This window comes from Dermacentor variabilis, chromosome 1 (genome assembly GCF_050947875.1).
Source record: "Dermacentor variabilis isolate Ectoservices chromosome 1, ASM5094787v1, whole genome shotgun sequence".
NCBI classification, from domain to species: Eukaryota; Metazoa; Arthropoda; class Arachnida; order Ixodida; family Ixodidae; genus Dermacentor; species Dermacentor variabilis.
Genome location: NC_134568.1, coordinates 7,170,557 through 7,190,285, shown reverse-complemented (window position 1 = coordinate 7,190,285; position 19,729 = coordinate 7,170,557). Strand labels below are relative to the sequence as shown.

Below are 19,729 nucleotides of genomic sequence, written 5' to 3'. Positions count from 1 at the left end.
AAAGGCGTCAGACAGGGAGATACGATATCTCCAATGCTATTCACAGCATGTTTACAGGAGGTATTCAGAGGCCTGGAGTGGGAAGAATTGGGGATAAATGTTGATGGAGAATACCTTAGCAACTTGCGATTCGCTGATGATATTGCCTTGCTTAGTAACTCAGGAGACCAATTGCAATGCATGCTCACTGACCTGGAGAGGCAAAGCAGAAGGGTGGGTCTGAAAATTAATCTGCAGAAAACTAAAGTAATGTTTAACAGGCTCGGAAGAGAACAGCAGTTTACGATAGGTAGCGAAGCACTGGAAGGGGTAAGGGAATACATCTACTTAGGGCAGGTAGTGACCACGGATCCGGATCATGAGACTGAAATAACCAGAAGAATAAGAATGGGCTGGGGTGCGTTTGGCAGGCATTCTCAAATCATGAACAGCAGGTTGCCACTATCCCTCAAAAGGAAAGTGTATAACAGCTGTGTGTTACCAGTACTCACATATGGGGAGAAACCTGGAGGCTTACGAAAAGGGTTCTGCTGAAATTGAGGACGACGCAACGAGCTATGGAAAGAAGAATGATGGGTGTGACGTTAAGGGATAAGAAAAGAGCAGATTGGGTGAGGCAACAAACGCGGGTAAACGACATCTTAGTTGAAATCAAGAAAAAGAAATGGGCATGGGCCGGACATGTAATGAGGAGGGAAGATAACCGATGGTCACTAAGGGTTACGGACTGGATTCCAAGGGAAGGGATGCGTAGCAGGGGGCGGCAGAAAGTTAGGTGGGCGGATGACATTAAGACGTTTGCAGGGACAACATGGCCAGAATTAGTACATTACCGGGGTAGTTGGAGAAGTATGGGAGAGGCCTTTGCCCTGCAGTGGGCGTAACTAGGCTGATGATGATGATGATGCACACATGACCGGTTCTGTCCTTTGTGACCGAACAACTTTTCTGTATAGTACCTTTATGTACTTTTGTTTATGAATAAACTCAAACTTCATACTAAAAATGGCGTCGCTCTTACCGGCACACTATAACTTGGGCGATTATGTTGCGGTGGGTAATCTGCACGCCCTTCGGCAATCCTGATGAGCCGCTAGAGTAGATTATCGCCAACACTGCGTCTGGATTCAGATTGAGGGGCGCTTCGATGCATTCCATAGAAGACTGTGTGAGCTCAGACAGCATTCGTGTTCCTTCGTAAGTTCCCGTGGTAACGATGACACTCTGTGAAAAAAGAATTTGGATTTCGGACACAACCTCGAGAAAATAATCACAATGAGCTCTGTCTTGTTTTTATTGAAATGAAAATAAAACATAGATGTAGTGAACCTATAATGGTGACATGCACTAATTTTGACATAATAGTGACAATAAAGCCTTTAAAGTATTGTACAAAGAAAAAACCGTCATGGTGTTCAAAAGTCTCGAGCATAGAGTCCTATGCACTCACGACACTATAGAGATAAAAGGCGACGATAACTTGTTTCACACTGAGCCCCTGGATATCCGCGTTTGCAGAGCTCCAAACACATACAAGAGACTACTATGCAGTCTGATATGAGCAGCTTACTTTCAGTGTTTTTGTTGAGTAAGAAACGCGCACTGTACAAAAGGGCGTGGTCTATTCATTGTTGTTGCTTTAAATTAGTCTTTGTGACCTGCCATCTTGATTTGCTGTCCTCTTTATTTCTCCTTGTTCTATCTCCAACTTGTTTTGTATCCCCTCTTTCCTAAAGAGCAGGCAGATGGTTTGCCCCTCTCGGTGGCAGTTTCCAACCTGCTCTTTTGCTATTTCCTTCCGTAGTGTTTGTATATGTGTGATTTAATCATATCAAATAATAATATTACAATAATAGTAATCATCAATCAACTAATTATATATTAGAGCACACATGAACAGCTAAGTGGCCTTCTTAGGGCGATACATTACTTATGCAAGATAAATGTACACCCAAGACAAACGTGGAAGACAAAACAATGTAAGATGAAGAAACAAATAGGGGAACAGAAAACAAGGAGGCGGTCATATAAAGGAGTTAATGAAGGAGTTTCAGAGTTAAACTCTAAAATATGTCAATACAGGAAGAACACATATTACGTGTTGTTTTTCTTTTTTGCAATTGAGCCATAGGAGAGCCTAATTCAACAAGGCCGCGCAGAAAACGCGGAATGTTGCCTTGCATAGTTTTGTGGCAAGAAAAATTGTACATGATCAAGAAGCTTTGGGCAACGCATGATGTTATGGATGGCGTTACAAAGGAACCGAACGTGTGATCTAATACGTCTTACTTTTAGAGGTGTGAGCATAATTGAGAGGGCTGGTCTATGGTTGTCAGAACGGGCAAAAACGGTGCTAGAATATAGATGTCAATTTATTATGGACGCATTCAACGAAGTCCGAATTAGATGTGCACTATTCGCACCAAATCACAGAGGCATACTTTAGTTGTAAAAGGCACACAGTAAAATGCAATTTCAGAAGGGCAGCAGGGAAGTGGAAGTCGTGCAACATACGATAGATCATACTGAAAACTCGGAGGGCACGTTGTTTCACATATTTAGCGTGTGGACAGAAGCAAAGCGTGTTATCGAAGTACATACAAAGATGTTTCATTTCATCGACTCTGGCTAATGCGGCATCCCAAATGGCGTATCAAAATTGCTTATGGTGTGTTTTCCGCAGATTTCCTAATACCATAGCTTTGGAAGCATTTAAGAGTAACCTATTGTCTCTACAGCTTGTTCAGAGTGAGAAAATCTCTTTTTCGAGTTCAACACAATCGAGAACACTGCCGACGGTCTTAACTAGCTTTAACTTTTCCACACATGGAAGGAATGAAGAGTGTTGAATTGCTGACGAAATGCCATTTATGATAAGTAGGAAGAGATGAAGGCCAAGAACGGATCCTTGAGAAACTCCGCTAGTCACTTCATAGCTAAGACAACTCTGTCCATTAATGCCAACGAAGCACACTCTATTGCTTCATTAGATAAATAGGTAATCAGATAGCAGGGCAGCAATGGAAGAAAGTATATCCATTTGCGTGAGATATGTAATGAGCATTTCCAGGGAAAACTAGATCAAATGATTCCCTTAGGTCAAAGTAAAAGAATCTCACTGGCCCCTACTGTGTACTCTCTTTGATGAAACTAAAGCATTTGATGTAGTTTCACATGGCCGCCTCATTACGAAGCTCACTCAAATGGACATTTATGACCCATGCTTTCAGGGGGTCATATATGTGACCAAGTTCGTTGTTTTGGAGCACTCTGATACAAATGCCTGCAATTAATCTATTAAAATGTTGGTAACACTAACAAAAATCAGGGAACGTAGTACAGAGTGAAACACTTTTGACGCAGCGCAGATGATATATATAGGCCGGCAGATAGTAACTGCACTTCTAGCAGCCTATTTGTGTATGAGCGCTACCCGTGCTACCTTTGAAGCGATGGGAAACGTACTAGATTTTAGGGAACCATTGAAGATGCTTGTGAAAATGGGGACAGTCATACTTTCATGCGTTTTAAGTGGTACGGGAAGGATGCCTTCAGCACCACAAAAGAGGGAAGGTTCTAGGTGCTTTACACACTTCAAAACAATGTATTCATTGACTGACAGCGGACATACCGTACCAGACAGACAACAACGGATACTTGAGGTAGAAGCATCTTTTGTAGCAAATACAGAGCATAAATGTTTTGCAAAGGCACCAGCAGTGTTTGAGACAACATCGATATTTTCATCACAACGACATACATGTTCGGTGCTCTGTTTAGGAGAGTGAGAGTGCACGTAGCTCGAGAAATATTTTGAACTACATGTCATGCTGGCTTCAACACAATCAATGTGGTGGTGGTGATCATGGTTATAATAAAATTTGCAAACACAACGAAAGAGCCTAAATTGAGGTTCTCATTTATACTAGGCCTGTTTTTCCCACTTTTTTGTTGCAGGGCCTGTCAGTTTTATTTATGTTTTTAGCTCTTTTGAAAACCAGGAACGCAACTTCGATGTTTTGAGCGTTTTGTGAATATGTGGATGCCATTCTCAGTGACTCTCGTAAACAAACCAACCTGTTCCTGTACATCAGCTGTCCCATTTATGTACGAATAGTCGGCATTTCCACGACAATGGTACCAACCAACTTAGCCTCCAAGAGAAAATTTGAAGCGGAGCTTCGTGTTATGATCGGATGCAATGTTGCGTTTCTGTGCTACCAGAGTAAAAGAAACAGTTAAAGGTGGCTGCAACTTATCTGGCGCAACCAGATGAACGTCTATATGCATAACGAAAACAGTATCAACATATGTTAGACAAAAATCTAGAACGTTGTAACACCAGATCTCAGTGAAGTTTAGCTGTTGCATGGAATTAAATTAGACAAAGTAAGCAAGTAGCGCTAGGTCTTGAGAAGAGTGCAACCAATTATGGCAGAAATATTATTAATCCATAAATATCAGGATACATTAATGTCTCAAAGAACACATTGTGGTTATTAGGCAAAATTACAACGGTTTTTATGGATGCCAGGATAAGAGCAAATGTAGCAGGTGTAACGTAAGGTCCCACATAGAAAACACCAAGCAACAGAGGTTCACCACCTGGTCAGGACACGTCCATCCAAACAGACTCATCATCGCACTCAATACCCAAGCGACAGACACACTATACCACGCTATAAACTGCGATAAGGACAACACCACCCATCTGCTTCCCGGAAGAGTTATGTCTATCCCTACGAAAAACGTTATAATACGGAGAAAAATACAAAGCAGATGCTGTTTGAGGTAAAAGCCAAGTTTCGCTTAAAAGCATTACTTGAACTTAAACTTAGTGAAATTACTTGGACAATACTATAATTAAATTACTCATCTCTATTTATGCACAACCAGAGAAAGCACATGATAGGCGGGCCTAAAACTTAATGGCTTCTGTGACTAGGCCTAGCAGTGTCGACAACGGCGATAAGCTATTATAATCAAATAATACTGTAATATCAACATATTTTTATTATACTAAGATATTCTGTCCTTGTTTCCTAATAACTACAACAATAATATAATTTGTTCGATTCTTCGAAACGGTCTTAACACTGATTTGGCTTATAGTAAATTGTATTTGGAGAGCCAGCGCCAAGGTAGCCTATTCTGTAGTTGCATCGTGAATTACGTGTGATATACAGGGTGACCATTTCATCCAACAAATTAAGGGTGAAGCAAGCACCTTACCTTCACTGACGCAATGCCTTCGCAAGCCTTTTTGACCTTCGCTGCTTCCTTTCGGTCACAGACAACGAAAATTGGTTCAGAGGCAATTAGCTGGCGTTGAACTTCACCTGTGAAAAAAATACAAGAAAAAAGCAGTAGTTGGCAGTGCGCAAATATACAGTTGCATCCTATCTCTTCTACCTTTCCGGTGAGCATTTAACGAGCCAGAAAAATCCTAACGCTACTTTTCTGATGGATGTCAGTCAGAAAGACTGCAGAGAAGCCTTCCTACATGCTTATCTGGTTACATATTACGCAGAAAAATTTCTGCGTTGTTAAAGATTACTTACTAACAGTGATTGGGTCTCCCGGTTGCTGAGGCGCCGTGGGAAACGAGTTCGCCGGCGATGGTGTTCAGTTAGCAGTTGCAGATAGAACGTCGTAATATATACTGTTGCCAAGGGCACATGCAACAAGAATATTTCGCGCGATTGCAGAAGAGTTAGCGCTCTCCGTGTGAAACATTCAAAGTTTTCAAACCAACGCAGTGCACCCCGTCTACTCTTTGCTCTGCATTCGCACGCCATCTAGACTGCACCGATGCATGGCAACCCGGCTTTGTCGGATGAACGACTTTGAGGAAGTCTATCACTGTCCACATCGAAATGGCTGACAAGGTTACATATGACGTCTGTCGTTTCGGGAGAATAGTTGAACATACTCTAAGAACAGCTTACACCCTTTGGCGTGCCCCTTCTGCCACACAACGATAATCGTCATCTGCCTTGATGCGTTTCCTTTCTTTAACGCTGCAAGCCCGGAACTTTCCAGTAACGAACGGCACACGCGTTATCAGCATAGAACAGTTTGCACCCTTTGGAGTTCCCCTTCTGGTAACGCGCGTGCCGTTCGTTACTGCAAAGTTCCGGGCTCGCAGCGTTAAAGAAAGGAAACGCATCAAGGCGGTTGACGATTATTGTTGTGTGGCAGAAGGGGCACGCCAAAGGGTGTAAACTGTTCTTAGAGTGCATAATCTTTGTGACTTTGAAAATTGTGAAAAACCGACCTCATAAGCCATTGCCGTAATGGGCAGTGAAGGCATTGCTACAATTTTTAAGAAAAACAAACCTGCAGAAGTGGCTTTAAAGTTGTGAGCTGTTAATTGTGATTCCGTGATATAATGGTTTACTGTGATCGTGAATGAATGTATTCGTGTGGCTGTGTTTTCTCTAGATTTCTAGAAGAGTTGACAGTTGGGCTAGTTAGTCGTCCATATTTGAAGTAGTAACTTAGCGCGATAAAAACACGGAAACAAAAAAAAAACCGGACAAGGACAAATCTATCGATTTCGTCCTGCCTTCCCCCCCCCCCTCGCCAGTGTTGACGCAGACCGAATTTTGTGCTCTATTTGACCCTCTCCTTGTCGTTCTCCCTTATTTCATCTCTCTCTCTCTGTCTTTCTCTATATAATACCGGTTCCAATTTGATGTACCCTTTCTATGTATTATTTGCAGCATGTGCCTTTTTGCGTGGCCTAATGTCCTATATTTTGTTTACGCGTATCCCACACTTCGAAATGTCCCGTTCAAGTAGTCGCAAGCTAATAAATAAATGACATGTCAGCATATTTTGTCCCTAATTTGTCATTTTGCTTTGCTTATGCATCCTGGCACTGTTCCAATTCTAAGGAAAATGTGGTGGTAGTCGGAGCAAGCCTTTCACCCCCCCGCCACCATGGGATTTCCTGACATATTTCAGCTGTATTTCTGTGTTCTCAAATCTTATACCACGGCTCGTTTATTAAAACTTATTTAAATAAGTGTTCAAATATTCCAACTAACACTCAGTGCTAACTGTAGCATTCTACTTCAACACACCTTAAAAAAGACGCTCAGCCTACACGCCATGTCGTACAGTCAACGTTTTATTCAAAAGGTTTATTTAGTGAATGCAGCAAAGAAGAGTTTTTTTTTTTCACCATGAACGCAGGGTTTCCTCTTCGCTGTGGGCTTCGCATATTTACTCTCGCTGACACAGTGAACAGAAAAATAAGAGATTTCATATTCTGTTCTCAGGTACTCGCCCTTGTGCCAGTCCACAAACCACCACCATGTATTGAGGCTGTCATTATGTTATCCAAAAACACTGAACATTCTTTTAGCGTATTCCTCTTCTTATTTCACTGGTTCCATTAGTGCGCACTGTCTTTGCTTTATTTCCATTTCCTCAGTGATGGTTTGCATATAACTCGTGCTTCTACGCACGTTTCATAAGTCATTACTTATATGAAGCAGTTGGGAATAACCAATTGCACATATCCACTGTGTTATGTCTTGTGAATTAGGGCTTTAGGGAGCTTCAAATCGATTCACTCAGCTCAATTGGTAGAGCATCGCACGCGTAATGCGAAGGCGTGGGAGCGTTCCCCACCCGCGGCACGTTGTCTTTTCATCCGCTTTCAACTCCAATAACTTATAATTTATTTATTTCAATTAGTAAGTACAAGTAATTTCCCCTAAAGAAAAAATACAGTATTTTGCACTGTCCGAAAGGAAACATGGTCGCTATGAGAGCAATCATTTCTCGATATTTTGCACTGAACTACGCCTCCAGTAAAATAAAAAATTACCGACGATTACGTTACTTCCTAATGCGAAATTTGAGCGCAGCAAATAAGCTGTTTCACCTTTTCGATAGATTGAGGCAAAGAAATCGAGCAACACATATATGCGCTATCACAGAATTTTTTTTTTTATTTTTCACACGTATTCCTTTAACAAAGACTCCACTAACAGTTCTTGACAGTCATGAAGGAAGCTTTGTGGTCGGAGAAAGAGACTGATATATGTTCGACTTGGTACACCAATGCTTGATTCTCAAAGACGAGATCTATACAAGTGCCTCGCGAGGTTGTCACAGCCGTGGGACGCGTTACGAGCGAGAGGAACGGGATGTTCTCCCGCATAAGTGTTAGGAAATTGCTGTTTGTCTTTATGTCAAGCCGCCACCGATCTGGCTCTCTGATTGCCACCGCACAGGGCGAACGGCAGCGGCAATTTCGGCTCGGGCGGTGCACATATACAGATCCGCCGCCACCGATCTGGCTCTCTGATTGCCACCGCACAGGGGTTGCATTGGAGGAGGAGCGAAGAAAGGAATTAAGTTCGAGCCGGCGCTTTGACAACCGGAGACTCGCAGGAAGAGGGGGGAGGGGGGCGGCGTGTACACCCAGCGGCAAACGATGGGGGCAGAAGCGCGCGCAGCAAGCGGACAACACGATAAAGGGAGGAGGGAAGAGATAGCAGCGACTGACTGATGCCGCTGACGCCGATAGTGAGTCAACCCCAGCTGCGGAGTTGGTTTCAGGGACAACGCCGCCGATGCCGACACAAACAATATGATACCCTCGCTTCCGCAGCGCTAAGAACCAGGTCTAGCCGTGGGAAGGTGGTCACGTATTCGTCGACGTGCCGGGGCCTACGTGAAATAACCGGCGCGTCGGCAACTGAAGAGCACCCTATCCGCCACACAAAAACAGGGGGGGGGGGACCCTTTCCTCCTCTTTCTGCATGGCGGCGACGGTGTTCTATGCAGTCACGTTATCTTGACTCTCTAGCGGCGTCAGCGGCATCCAGCGGTATCAGTCGGTCGCTGCTAGCGCTGGGGGGATGAAAGGGGGGCGGAGCTGGTTACGAGGCCGACGACAACGCCGACGACGACGCGAAACCCAGGAACGGACGCCAAAGAGCTGCGCTCTAAAAAGGATAATTATGCAGGTTCAATTGGTATCTTCGAATCCATATGGAGAAAAACTTCAGTGAAGCGGGAAATGGATCGTCGGCGTCCCTCGCGCGCTTTCACTGGCATATACAGCATACGAGGCGCAGCGATGTTATCGCACTTCGAGTTTATGCGGCCACCGCGGCGACGGCAACAGCAAAAATGCGCCTGGACTGTCAATATAATTGCTATCGCAATAAAACTCAAGTATCAAGTTGACTGTAACTTAGCAATGACAAGCAGTAATCCAAATATGCACAGTGCACCTGTTAAGTAATCTAAATGTATGTATTGTACGCCACTTTCAAGTGCGCCACTAATTTGTCAGTTAGGATATTAAAAAATCTCGAAATACATAACAATTTCGCGTAGCCTGTAAATTCATGTGACCACTTGAGATGGTCTGGCAGATGCAGTTTACAAAACTACGATATCTGTTTTTGGTGCAGAGTTATGAATTTGTAAGCTTCCTGCTGATGTTTTTATTTAACTTGCTCAGCTTGGGCGACTATCGTAAGAAATACCAGGTTTTACATCAATTACCTTCTACCCAGAGTTTCTAAAGTATGGCTTTCTCTCTGAAGTGCAACGAAATGCATGCACATTGTTCCAGCGGTTGTTTCATAATAGCATTCCTTTATTTTACATATATTTCTATAGCGCAATAGAAGTTGGTCCCAAGCAGAAGCTTCCTCTTGCTGTCACCAAACGTTCTTGTTTATGCAATACACCTTTACCAATCTATACCGAAATGCGAACACCAAGTCAGGCAGATGCACTGTGTGTCGTGCGGCACAGCGATATCCCGAGGACGAACGAGATATATGATGCTTGCGAACAAAAATATCTAAGTACACGCAAGAAATCTATACCCATCAGACGATGAGCACAAATTAAGAAATGCACAAAGTACACAGCGGGCGGGTTTCAGTACCAGCTTTTTTGTTAGGCCTTCAATATTCAACAAGGGGCATTTTCACTGATAGAATGCGAAATACGAATCCCTTATACATCTATTTCCGTTTCTCTTGATGTGCTACGCTTCTACTATTTCCCTCGCGATGGCGTTCTTGTTTTTCCCAGTAATCTATGTGTCAGGGGAGCACGGCTCAATCTGCAGAAAACGCGATGCGCGGGCAAGTGCGCGACTTATTTATTTCTAAGTGCTAACGCATGCTCGCTTACACGGTCGTTTACACATCGACCAGTTAGTCCTACGCAGGGCTTGCCACTTGACAGAAGCATACGAGATACCTCACCTATGGTGCAATGAACGCAGGATATGCTGTCGTTCTTCCCACAACCTTTCCTCTTTATCGCGTGTGGTATATCGCATTCCTCTGTCTCGTGGAAGGCCCTGTATTGGACAAACTGGCCTACGCTTAAATCACCGTGCACGGGAGCATGCGTTAGAAGTTAGAAATAAAGAAGGTGCGCGCTTACTCATGCATGCACTGTGCTTCCTCGAAGAATCAGACGAAGTGATTCTTGTAAAGACCACTGTTCCTTCGCGCTGAAGTATTTCCGGCTTTTTCCCGTGTTTTATTGGAAGGCGCCGCTCCCATTGCCACGGCAATGGAAGTGGAGTCGGTAGAATGCCGGCGCGACGTGACTGCTTCGGCAGGTACCGGCCCAAAGAAAAATTGCCCTCCTAGTCAAGCTGACAGCGCGGACAATGTGTTGTACTCCTGCTCAAGCGATGTCGCCTCTGATGACGAAGGCTTGGAAAGAGTGGCACAACGGAAGGCCAAGAGAAGAAACATCAGCGCACGGTCTTCGTCAAGTAAGTCGACCGTCATGCCACAGCGAAGGCCATCGGCGCACACAATTCTTTTTGTGCCGGACACACCTGCCTACTACCTCAACCGCCTTAATCGACAAGCCATTTTCGTTTCTCTGGAGGCTCTTGTCCCAGGAGAAATCAATGATATCAGAATTAATACTCGAAATAATGTCCTGGCTATTGATGTCCACAACCGAAGCGCAATCAATGCTTTGATGGCAGTAAAGCTCCTGGGCAACATCAATGTCCATTACCTCATTCGTAGGACCACGAAACCACGGCTGGTGCTGTTTATGATATTGACACAACGATTAGCGACAGCGACCTGCCAACTTTAGTGAAACCTGCAGCAGGTGGTGTTGCCTTACTACAAGCTCGGCCCCTTGGCAAGTCGACCTGTGTAAGGCTCGTGTTTAAACGTGACTGCCTACCATCACATGTAAAGGTCGGCCACTTTCGGCAGGTGGTACGACCTTTCGTACCGAAACCACTTCAGTGCCGAAGGTGTCAAAGAACTGGACGTGTGAGTGCCGTCTGCCGAAATACAACGATATGCCCACGATGTTCCGAACAACACGACACTGACACTTGCCGTGAAAGAGAGCTCAAGTGTCCAAATTGTCAAGGTTCGCACACCGCATCCTCAACAGACTGTCCATGCCTAAAGAAAAAGCAGAAAATCTTGAGAGACGGATCATCACACAGAGATGCTTCTGCAGCGATAAAGCGACATCGCTCCCGGAAACGAAAGTCTACGAAATCCTTTTCCAGTTCAAGGGAAATGTCTTGTCCGGCAGCGCCACCTCCTGTTTCATCTGTCTCCAGTAAGACCACGAATGACAACGACAAAAGCGGCCATGCTATTCATGCTTCATAAACTGAAGTGTGGCCAGCACTGCTGAAGACATGCCACGTGCCAGAGCCACAGCACATAACTCGCCACTTAACGTAAAATGTCACATCAGTTGACCAAATGCGAGACAAGGATTGACAAGTGATTGCTATGCTCAAATCTCTCACGAACGTCATGCGTCTACTACTGACAAACATGGACACTCCGGCTGCTCGTAGCGCACTGCAAGTACTGGACGTGCTGACTCCAGTACTTGAAGGCATCGTAAAGCACCACTGCCCGGCCCTCGCTGCCCTTTCACAAGGAAGTCAAGAAAGCATCGCTGTTGCAGTGGAAGGCCCGTGGTCTCAAATCGAGAATTTCAGATTTTAGACACTTTGTCTTAGAAAACCGTTTTCCCATCCTCGTAATATGCGAATCGAACGTGCAGAAAGTTTTACGCATTTCTGGCAATGAGGCATTCATGTCCTCTTCCTGTGGTGATGTGAGCAAGGTAATTGTATATATTAGGGTTGATTTTACATACGTGTTGCAACCAGTCCCGCCTCACGACGACAACCAGTACGTTTGTTTAATTGTGAAAACGAATAAGCTTACGTTCACACTCGTCGCTGGTTACATTGCTCCTTCAAGTGCCTTCGACTCTAAACGACTGCACGACGTGCTATCAGCGACACCCGGCGCTACGATTGTCACTGGAGATATTAATACTCACCATCCGCTTTGGGGAAGTTTGAAGATGGACTCAAGGGGAAGGAGAGTAGCATCTTTTGCCATACAGCACGACCTTTACTGCCTCAACGATGGTAGTCCGACATATTTACGCGGGCTCACATACAGCAGCTGCCTAGACTTGTACCTGGTTTCACAACGTCTTGAAGAAAGCGTGAAATGGTTTCCAGACATCGAATCAAATAGAAGCGACCACATTCCGACGTACCTGACATCTAGGGACTATATAAATGCTCCTCCACGACACCGCGGCAAAAATGAGTGGTGGGCGTTTCGGTCGTACATGGAGTAAGTATGTTAGCAAGGGAACCATTCAAGTACGGAACACAAAATTCAAAAATTCATGCAAGAGGCTACGCGTGGTTTTCAGCCTTTCCCGAAATATGCAGAATTTGAAGCAGACCTGCAGCGACTACGAGCAATTCGCCGGCGGGCTGAAAGAAGATACAGGAGGACTAAATTCATCCATCATGTCAGAGAGGCAAGGCGGATTCAAAAGAAGGTTCAACGCTGCATTGATGCACTACTACCTCAAAGATGGAAACGTTTCTGTGAGTCGTTGGATCCACGTCAGCGATTATCTCAGATATGGAGAACCGTGCGTGGACATCGCGTATCACCGCAATAACGTGTTTCTTTCAAATCCCTCGCTTTGTACCAAGGTCGCAGCGAAACTGACATTGCTGAAGAATTTCGCTCAAGACTTGCCAACTTGCAGCTCCAACGCGCACTTACACCATGTGCCACCCTTCTGCCTCGGGATTCCCGCATGGATGTAATATTTTTGGTGGAGGAGCTTGAAGCGGCACTGGCGACTTGCAGGCGCTCTTCGTCACCTGGGCCGGACGGCGTTATCAATGCGGCACTCGCCAAACTTGGGCAGAAAGCACAACTCATGCTGCTAAACCATTACAACATGTCTTGGCACGACGGTTTGGTTCCACGTGAATGGAAATGCAGCCCCTTGGTTCCCCTTCTCAAACCTGGAAAATCAGCGTTAGATTCGTCATCGTACCGCCCCTTCGCTCTGGGCAATTGCATAGGGAAAATAATGAAGAGAATTATTTTTACGCGCCTGGAATGCTACCTGCAAAATTACAACGTGTACCGAGATGCTATGGCTGGCTTCCTGCATGGGCGCTCATCCATAGATAATGTCATCGATTTGGTCATGTTTGTTCAACATCAAAAACGTCTGAAATGACTCAGTGCGGCATTATTCCTTGACATAAAAGGTGCCTATGATATATAGCACATTATGCCATTATAGAGGCTTTGATTGAAGCCGGAATCGGTGGCCGCACTTTTCAGTGGCTGTGCAGTTATTTGACCGACAGGCATTTCTTCGTGATGATCAAAGATGGTGCCACGACTCAACACCAAACATTCCATGGAGTACCGCAAGGCGGAGTGTTGGGAGCCCGACCCTATTCAACCTAGTGCTCGTTGGCATAGTCAGATGCTTGCCCAACACAGTTAAAGTATGAATCCATGCCAATGACATTTGCATTTGGGCGTCTGCTGTAACACGACTACAGGTACGAGCACGTCTACAAAAGGCATCTACCTTTACAGCACTGTACTTGCGAAAACAGAACTTAGAGCTGTCTTCAGAGAAATGCTGCCTTGTTACATTCACTCGGCAGGCAATGAAGTGCTACTCTGTCAGTATCAATGAACAAGCAGTTCCAAATGCACGGATACACCGCTTTTTAAGGGTAATTATCGGCCGCGACCTATCATCAAGCCCGCACGTTTCATACCTAAAGAGGAGGTTAATGACAATAATACATCTCCTACCATTTCAAGGCGGAAAGTCATGGGCCAAAGCGGTGCGGTCAATGCTGCAACCTTATAACACCTTGTTCCTCGCTTTCGCAACATTCAGCCTTCCTGTGCTTGGTAACACCTGCAAAACAAACCTGCATGTACTCCAGGGACAACAAGCTCAAGCCCTAGGGCCGTGTCTCAGCCTTCCGAGGTGTGCGTCTACAGCGGCAACTATTGCCATAGCTCTCAGAGCGCATTTCAGAACGCATATTCGGTACGTTGCCCGACTACCTTCTCACCATCTTGCCGCTCTACCGACAAAAAGGCCACACGCAACTTTCAGTCGTATAATTGTTGCCATTCGTGCCTCATTGTCATCGAACTACATACCTGCAGCAAGACCATCCTCACTTTATGGTGCCTTCACTGACCTGGAATGCGCTTCACCATCCCAGGAATCTCGAAGAAGGCTAGCATGCCGTCATTTGCCCTCAAGCAGGCTAGCATGCCGTCATTTGCCCTGAAGCAGGCCACATTAGAACTTTTACATGAGGTGCACAGTGGCCGCGTACACTTTTACGTCGATGGCTCTGTCAGATCTGCAAGTTCAGCTCCTGCTGTGGTGATACCAACAAGATCCGTCAAAATACAGCTAAAAACGTCACATGTATCATCAACGACACCTGCTGAACTGGTAGCCCTGCGTGCGGCTCTCCGTCTCATTCAGTAGGAACCACCCCATGCATGGTCACTCTACTGTGATTCCAAGGCATACCTACAGAGTGTACTCTCAGCACTGCGCCATGGCTCACATGAGCAGCTCGTCGCAGAGATCAGAGAAGTTCACCATCGCATAGATAACGAAGGACACGATATAATACATCAGTGGTTGCCTAGACACTGTGGCATACATGGCAATGATAGAGCAGACGCAGCTGCCCGATGTGCCCATGACGGCGTGAACTGCGTTGCCATTCCTCTTTCGAGAGCCAACGCAGCGAAAAACCTTTCCGTACTTGCACATGACCTGACATTCGCTCAATTGAATTCATCCGATTTCACAAGTGCACGCCTTCATACCCTGGACCTTAATTTATAGCTCCGTATTCCTCCCGAGCTTCCACGACGTGACTGCACCCTTCTATTCCGTCTATGGCTTGGAGTAGCATTTTCAAATGCGTACTTTTTTTCTTATCGGAATGGCCAAGAGCCCATTTTGTGACTTCTGCGGGTGCCACGAAACAATTGCGCACCTTCTTTGTCAGTGCTGTTGTTTGGACCCGCAAAGAGCAGTCTTGTCAGCCACCCTAGACAAACTGGACAAGCGCCCAATGACAGAAAACAAGATCCTTGGAACCTGGCCTACGCGACCATCAGCGCGATCCGCTATGAAGGCGCTGCTGCGGTACTTAAAGGACACTGGACTTTCTGACAAATTTTTACTACACTGTATGACGTGGCATTGTACGGTGACACTGCGTAACACTGCGTAACACTAGGAACGCCTTTGCGGGCTGCGTGGCAGTGCCCCAGGAAACAGTTTTTGTGTACGTGCGTGTCTGTGTGTAGGTTTATTTAAAAAATTTTTTTATCCTGCTCTCCCTCACCTATCGCATCCCCTTCGCCTCCTCCAGTACAGGGTAGCGAACCGGAGGTAATCTCTGGTTAACCTCCCTGTCTTTCCTTGGCCTTTCTCTCTCTCTCTCTCTCTCTCCCACATAGACGTCGCTGAAAAATGCAAGAACACAATTGAAACGGAAATTTTAGACGCCTAGCACATAAGAAAAAACGGATACAGGCGTATAAGTCAAATCTGTAGCTTTGTATGTAAGAAAGCGCCATGCCGGATCTTGTTATATGAAGCCTGCAAAAACCAGTATGCGTTTCCTTCCGGCTGAAGTGGATAGCTTTCGTTGGCTCGTTCGGTCGTTTTCGTGATAGGTGCGTGGTACGATGGAGGTCGCACTTGGGCTAAGGAAGGCGACGGAAGCTGTCGAAAAAAGGCCGAGCACTATCTGCCAACCAAGTTGCAAAGAGAGGTGGAGAGAAAAACTGTAGGGAAGGAAGGGGCATTGTGCTTGAGCTCTCGCGTAAGCGAGTGGCGGGAAGGAGGAAACGGGGGGAGGCGCACTGTCACTCGCTAGGTTGCTCACTCGTTCGCCGCGGGAAAGTGAAAGTGCGCGTGCTTTCAGGGAACCGGGTGGCGGGGAGGAACCGGAGGGAAGAGGACGGGAGGCAGGCGGTGAGCAGTCCATGGAGGACGATCCAGGGGACGAGAATCCATCGCAGATTCTTCCCCACGAACTATACACAGCATACGCATGCGAGCGCTCCGTCGAACGCCAATGGCGTTGACGCCAACACAGCAAGGAGAGAAAGAGAGAGAGATTCTTGGTTTGGGAAGGAAAAACATGGGATAAAGTACAGCGCAACGCGTTCGCTCACAATGGATGCCGTGAAGGAACAACAACTACTCCGGCAAGGCGCCAACGGAAAGGTTACGTGCGCTCGAGCTACTGAGTTGAGGGTATTGGCGGCACGGATATACACTCTTAGGCAAAATTACGCCCTTTTGCCACACAATTATAATCGTCATCTTCTTGTCCGCATTTCCTTTCCTTAACGCGGCGAGCCCGGTACTTCCCAGTAATGAACGGCATGCGTGTTATTAGCATGACATAGCATTCCCGACAGGGAAGTAGCGGGCGCGGCGTTTTCAAGAAAGGAAAAGCAAGCAAGGTAGATGAAGATTATTGTTGTGTGGCAGAGGTACACTCCAAAGGGTGTAACTTTGCCTAAGAGTGTAGGGCGGCGGGTCACTGTCGCTGGCTCGCCCGTTCGGGATATTTTTTTTTACATTGACAATCGTCAAGGATAGTTTCTGCATAACTTTTTCCTGCTGTCTTTTGGACCTGCGCATGTATTTGAGGTTGTATGTGCAGTACATACAGACGAATTTTTAAGGCCTAAGAAAACAGTAGGTTGTGGCGCTCGTCTTGCATACTTCGTCTACATAAGTGTTAATTAACACCCATCGTATAATCACTATGTGTACCCGCTATCCAAGCAAAACACACTCCTACGATGTTGCACCCCTTGAGTCACACTAACACTTTTCTATTATCGAGTATTGGCCTAGGATTAGGATGGGCTCATACAGAGTGGCGCATACCAAACGGCCAATAAATTGAGTTGCGCAAATATGAGAAATACAAAAAATATAAGAAGCAAATTAAATATGCGCAATTCCAAAAAAACTGTCGTAGTTTTTCCCAACAGGCGAAGCATCCATTGCGATAGCAAATTAGTAGACAGCAATATACAAAGTAAGGACAGTAGTTTTATCGGCCATATAAACTTCTAAACATGGCCGTGCTAGCCAAATCAACAAGCACGGTGCCGCGCGCTCACAAGCAAACACGAACACATCTCACTCGACAACCGCGGAAACTCGCTGTCAGAAGGCTGCAGTGAAGTGCCACAACAGCAGCGAGCGAGTTGACTTTCAAGCTACCTCTCGCATCAACGCGAACATAAGCCACGAAAACACAGCGCGCGGCGGACTCTGTCTCCGTTGCAGATAGCTTTCAAGATAGCGCAGCCAGGGCGCGACTTTGCAATTGCTAGGAAGCACAGCGGGCCGTAGCATTTCAGGAATTGGCTGACGCTTGTGCACAAACACGAGTAAGAGCACGAGCGAGAGAGAAAATCTAGGGCCTTTTGTTCCGTAAATATGTGACTTTGCCTAGGTACTACGTAGAAGTTTCTTTGCTCGTTTTGTATGCGTTTGTTCCTAGGAGTGCCGGCATTGTGGAATGAGGTCGCGCGCTGGCCATGTCTATGCGCGAGTTTGTGTAGGCTCCGACGCTGACTGCCGACGCGGTGAGCCAGGTGAAGCATGGTCCTCGAAGCCCCATTTGGTGATCGCTATGCCTCCTGCCAAGCCTAATGATGACACAGCCCATAATCAAGAGAAGACAAAGTACCGAATATGATATAGAGCTACGACATGCAAAGATCAGTAATTTGGAAGCTTCCCACCACGCGACCAATTACGTCACACCATTTGCCCAAGCATCACCCGTACGCAGCATGGTACCCCGAAATTCTGGGCGACAAATTTAGTACGCCCCTTTGGCCACCACGCGTAACTCGAACATTTTAACAGCTCCTTCCTCGTCAGCGTACATTTTAAATTTTCACGATGTGATGATTGGTTTGTTGATTTCATTACTTCATTAGAAATGAAGGTCACAGCCCTAGTTCGCGGATAGCGCTTACGCGTTTCATTCGCTTCATGGTGCAAGGGTATTGTGCTTCGACGGTGTGTTCATGTTTTGGGCGTGTGTCACTGTTGCTGCGACAGTAGAATGACTTAAGTGGGTGAACGCTATATTGCACTGATATCAACTTCTTCAGGACATCAGTTAGTTTCAATTGGTACGTAACAGTGGCCATGGAACCCGAAAGATTTTCTCGAATGAAGCCGGACTTGTCGCTTCGTCGGAGAATGTCCTGTACGTTATGCCAGTGACGCCATTCGAGTGTAGGGAGGAATTCTTGGCTGCAGACCGTTTTTGAATGGCGTTACCACTGCTTCGCACCCGTTACTTCCAGACGGCCATTCGCAGGCGATGTTCCAAATTCCTGGACATGTCACTCTAAACCGTAAGGCTCTCGTACTGCATCATACTGTTGTAATTTCGCATAGTGGTGCTGTTTTCTTTATATTGGAATTTCAGCGCCAGAAGTAGACAATTGGACAGACATAAAGGAGACTACATCAAAGAAGAGTTGCTTCTTTCCCGGTTCTTTAGCCGCTTTATGTTCACACAAAACATTTCAAAAAGTTATGAGATGGAGCCTGCTTATTTCGGCTACAATATAAATATTTCTTATTGGTAAGCAATGGAATAGGTAGACGATGCAAAACGTTATGATGTCACTGCAACATTGTTCAATGATTTCAATGTACCATCGCCACCACCACATTTTTTTTTCTCTTTTTCTGGCTTACGAGACCTCCATTAATTTTAACACCGTCGCTTCCACAAATCGAGAAGTGTTATCTTAGCCGTCGATGTTAACTCATCTTTTTCTTCCCTTTAAAGCTGAATAAACCACTTATAGCCGTCAATAAAAGAACAGTTTCCTATACGCCCAAAAGAACAAATTAACCAAATTGTTCTTTAGGGAATGAACAGTTTCGTCATTTTCATTTGCGTTTAACGTGATGGAATAAAAGAGGCTTATGGAACACTTTCAAAGAAACCTGGAGTAGCCTACACCGATTCAGGGACGTAACTAATCGGCTTTCTAATTTTCACGCTTCTATCCTATACAAGTGTGCCTACAGCTTTCTTCCTGGGGAAAACGTTTCTTTCTTTCTTGGGATAAGAATTATATAGGCCTTTCAGGCACATTTCCGCCGCCGTCGCCGTCGTCGTGATGTTCCGTATAAAGTCGAAATGCGATAACATCACAATCGCCCGCCGTTCGCTGTGAGTGCGAGTGAAAGCCTGCGAGGGTGAGCCCAGGATGGTGGCTCGATCTCGCACGAGCAAGGGAGGAAGGCGGGAAGTAAGGGAGCCGTTTCCATT

General features: G+C 45.7%; 1 protein-coding gene across 1 annotated transcript in view; it reads right to left on the bottom strand.

The window, feature by feature from the left end:
• The window catches only part of LOC142571121 (uncharacterized), a 136,953-nt gene that overhangs the window by 102,603 nt on the left and 14,621 nt on the right, over positions 1-19,729 (bottom strand). Inside the window, exons 3-4 of the mRNA XM_075679708.1 lie at positions 5,233-5,339; positions 1,022-1,224 (exon numbers count right to left, since the gene is read on the bottom strand). Of these exons, the coding sequence (XP_075535823.1) occupies positions 1,022-1,224; positions 5,233-5,339 (310 nt within the window). The remainder of the gene's footprint in view (positions 1-1,021; positions 1,225-5,232; positions 5,340-19,729) is intronic.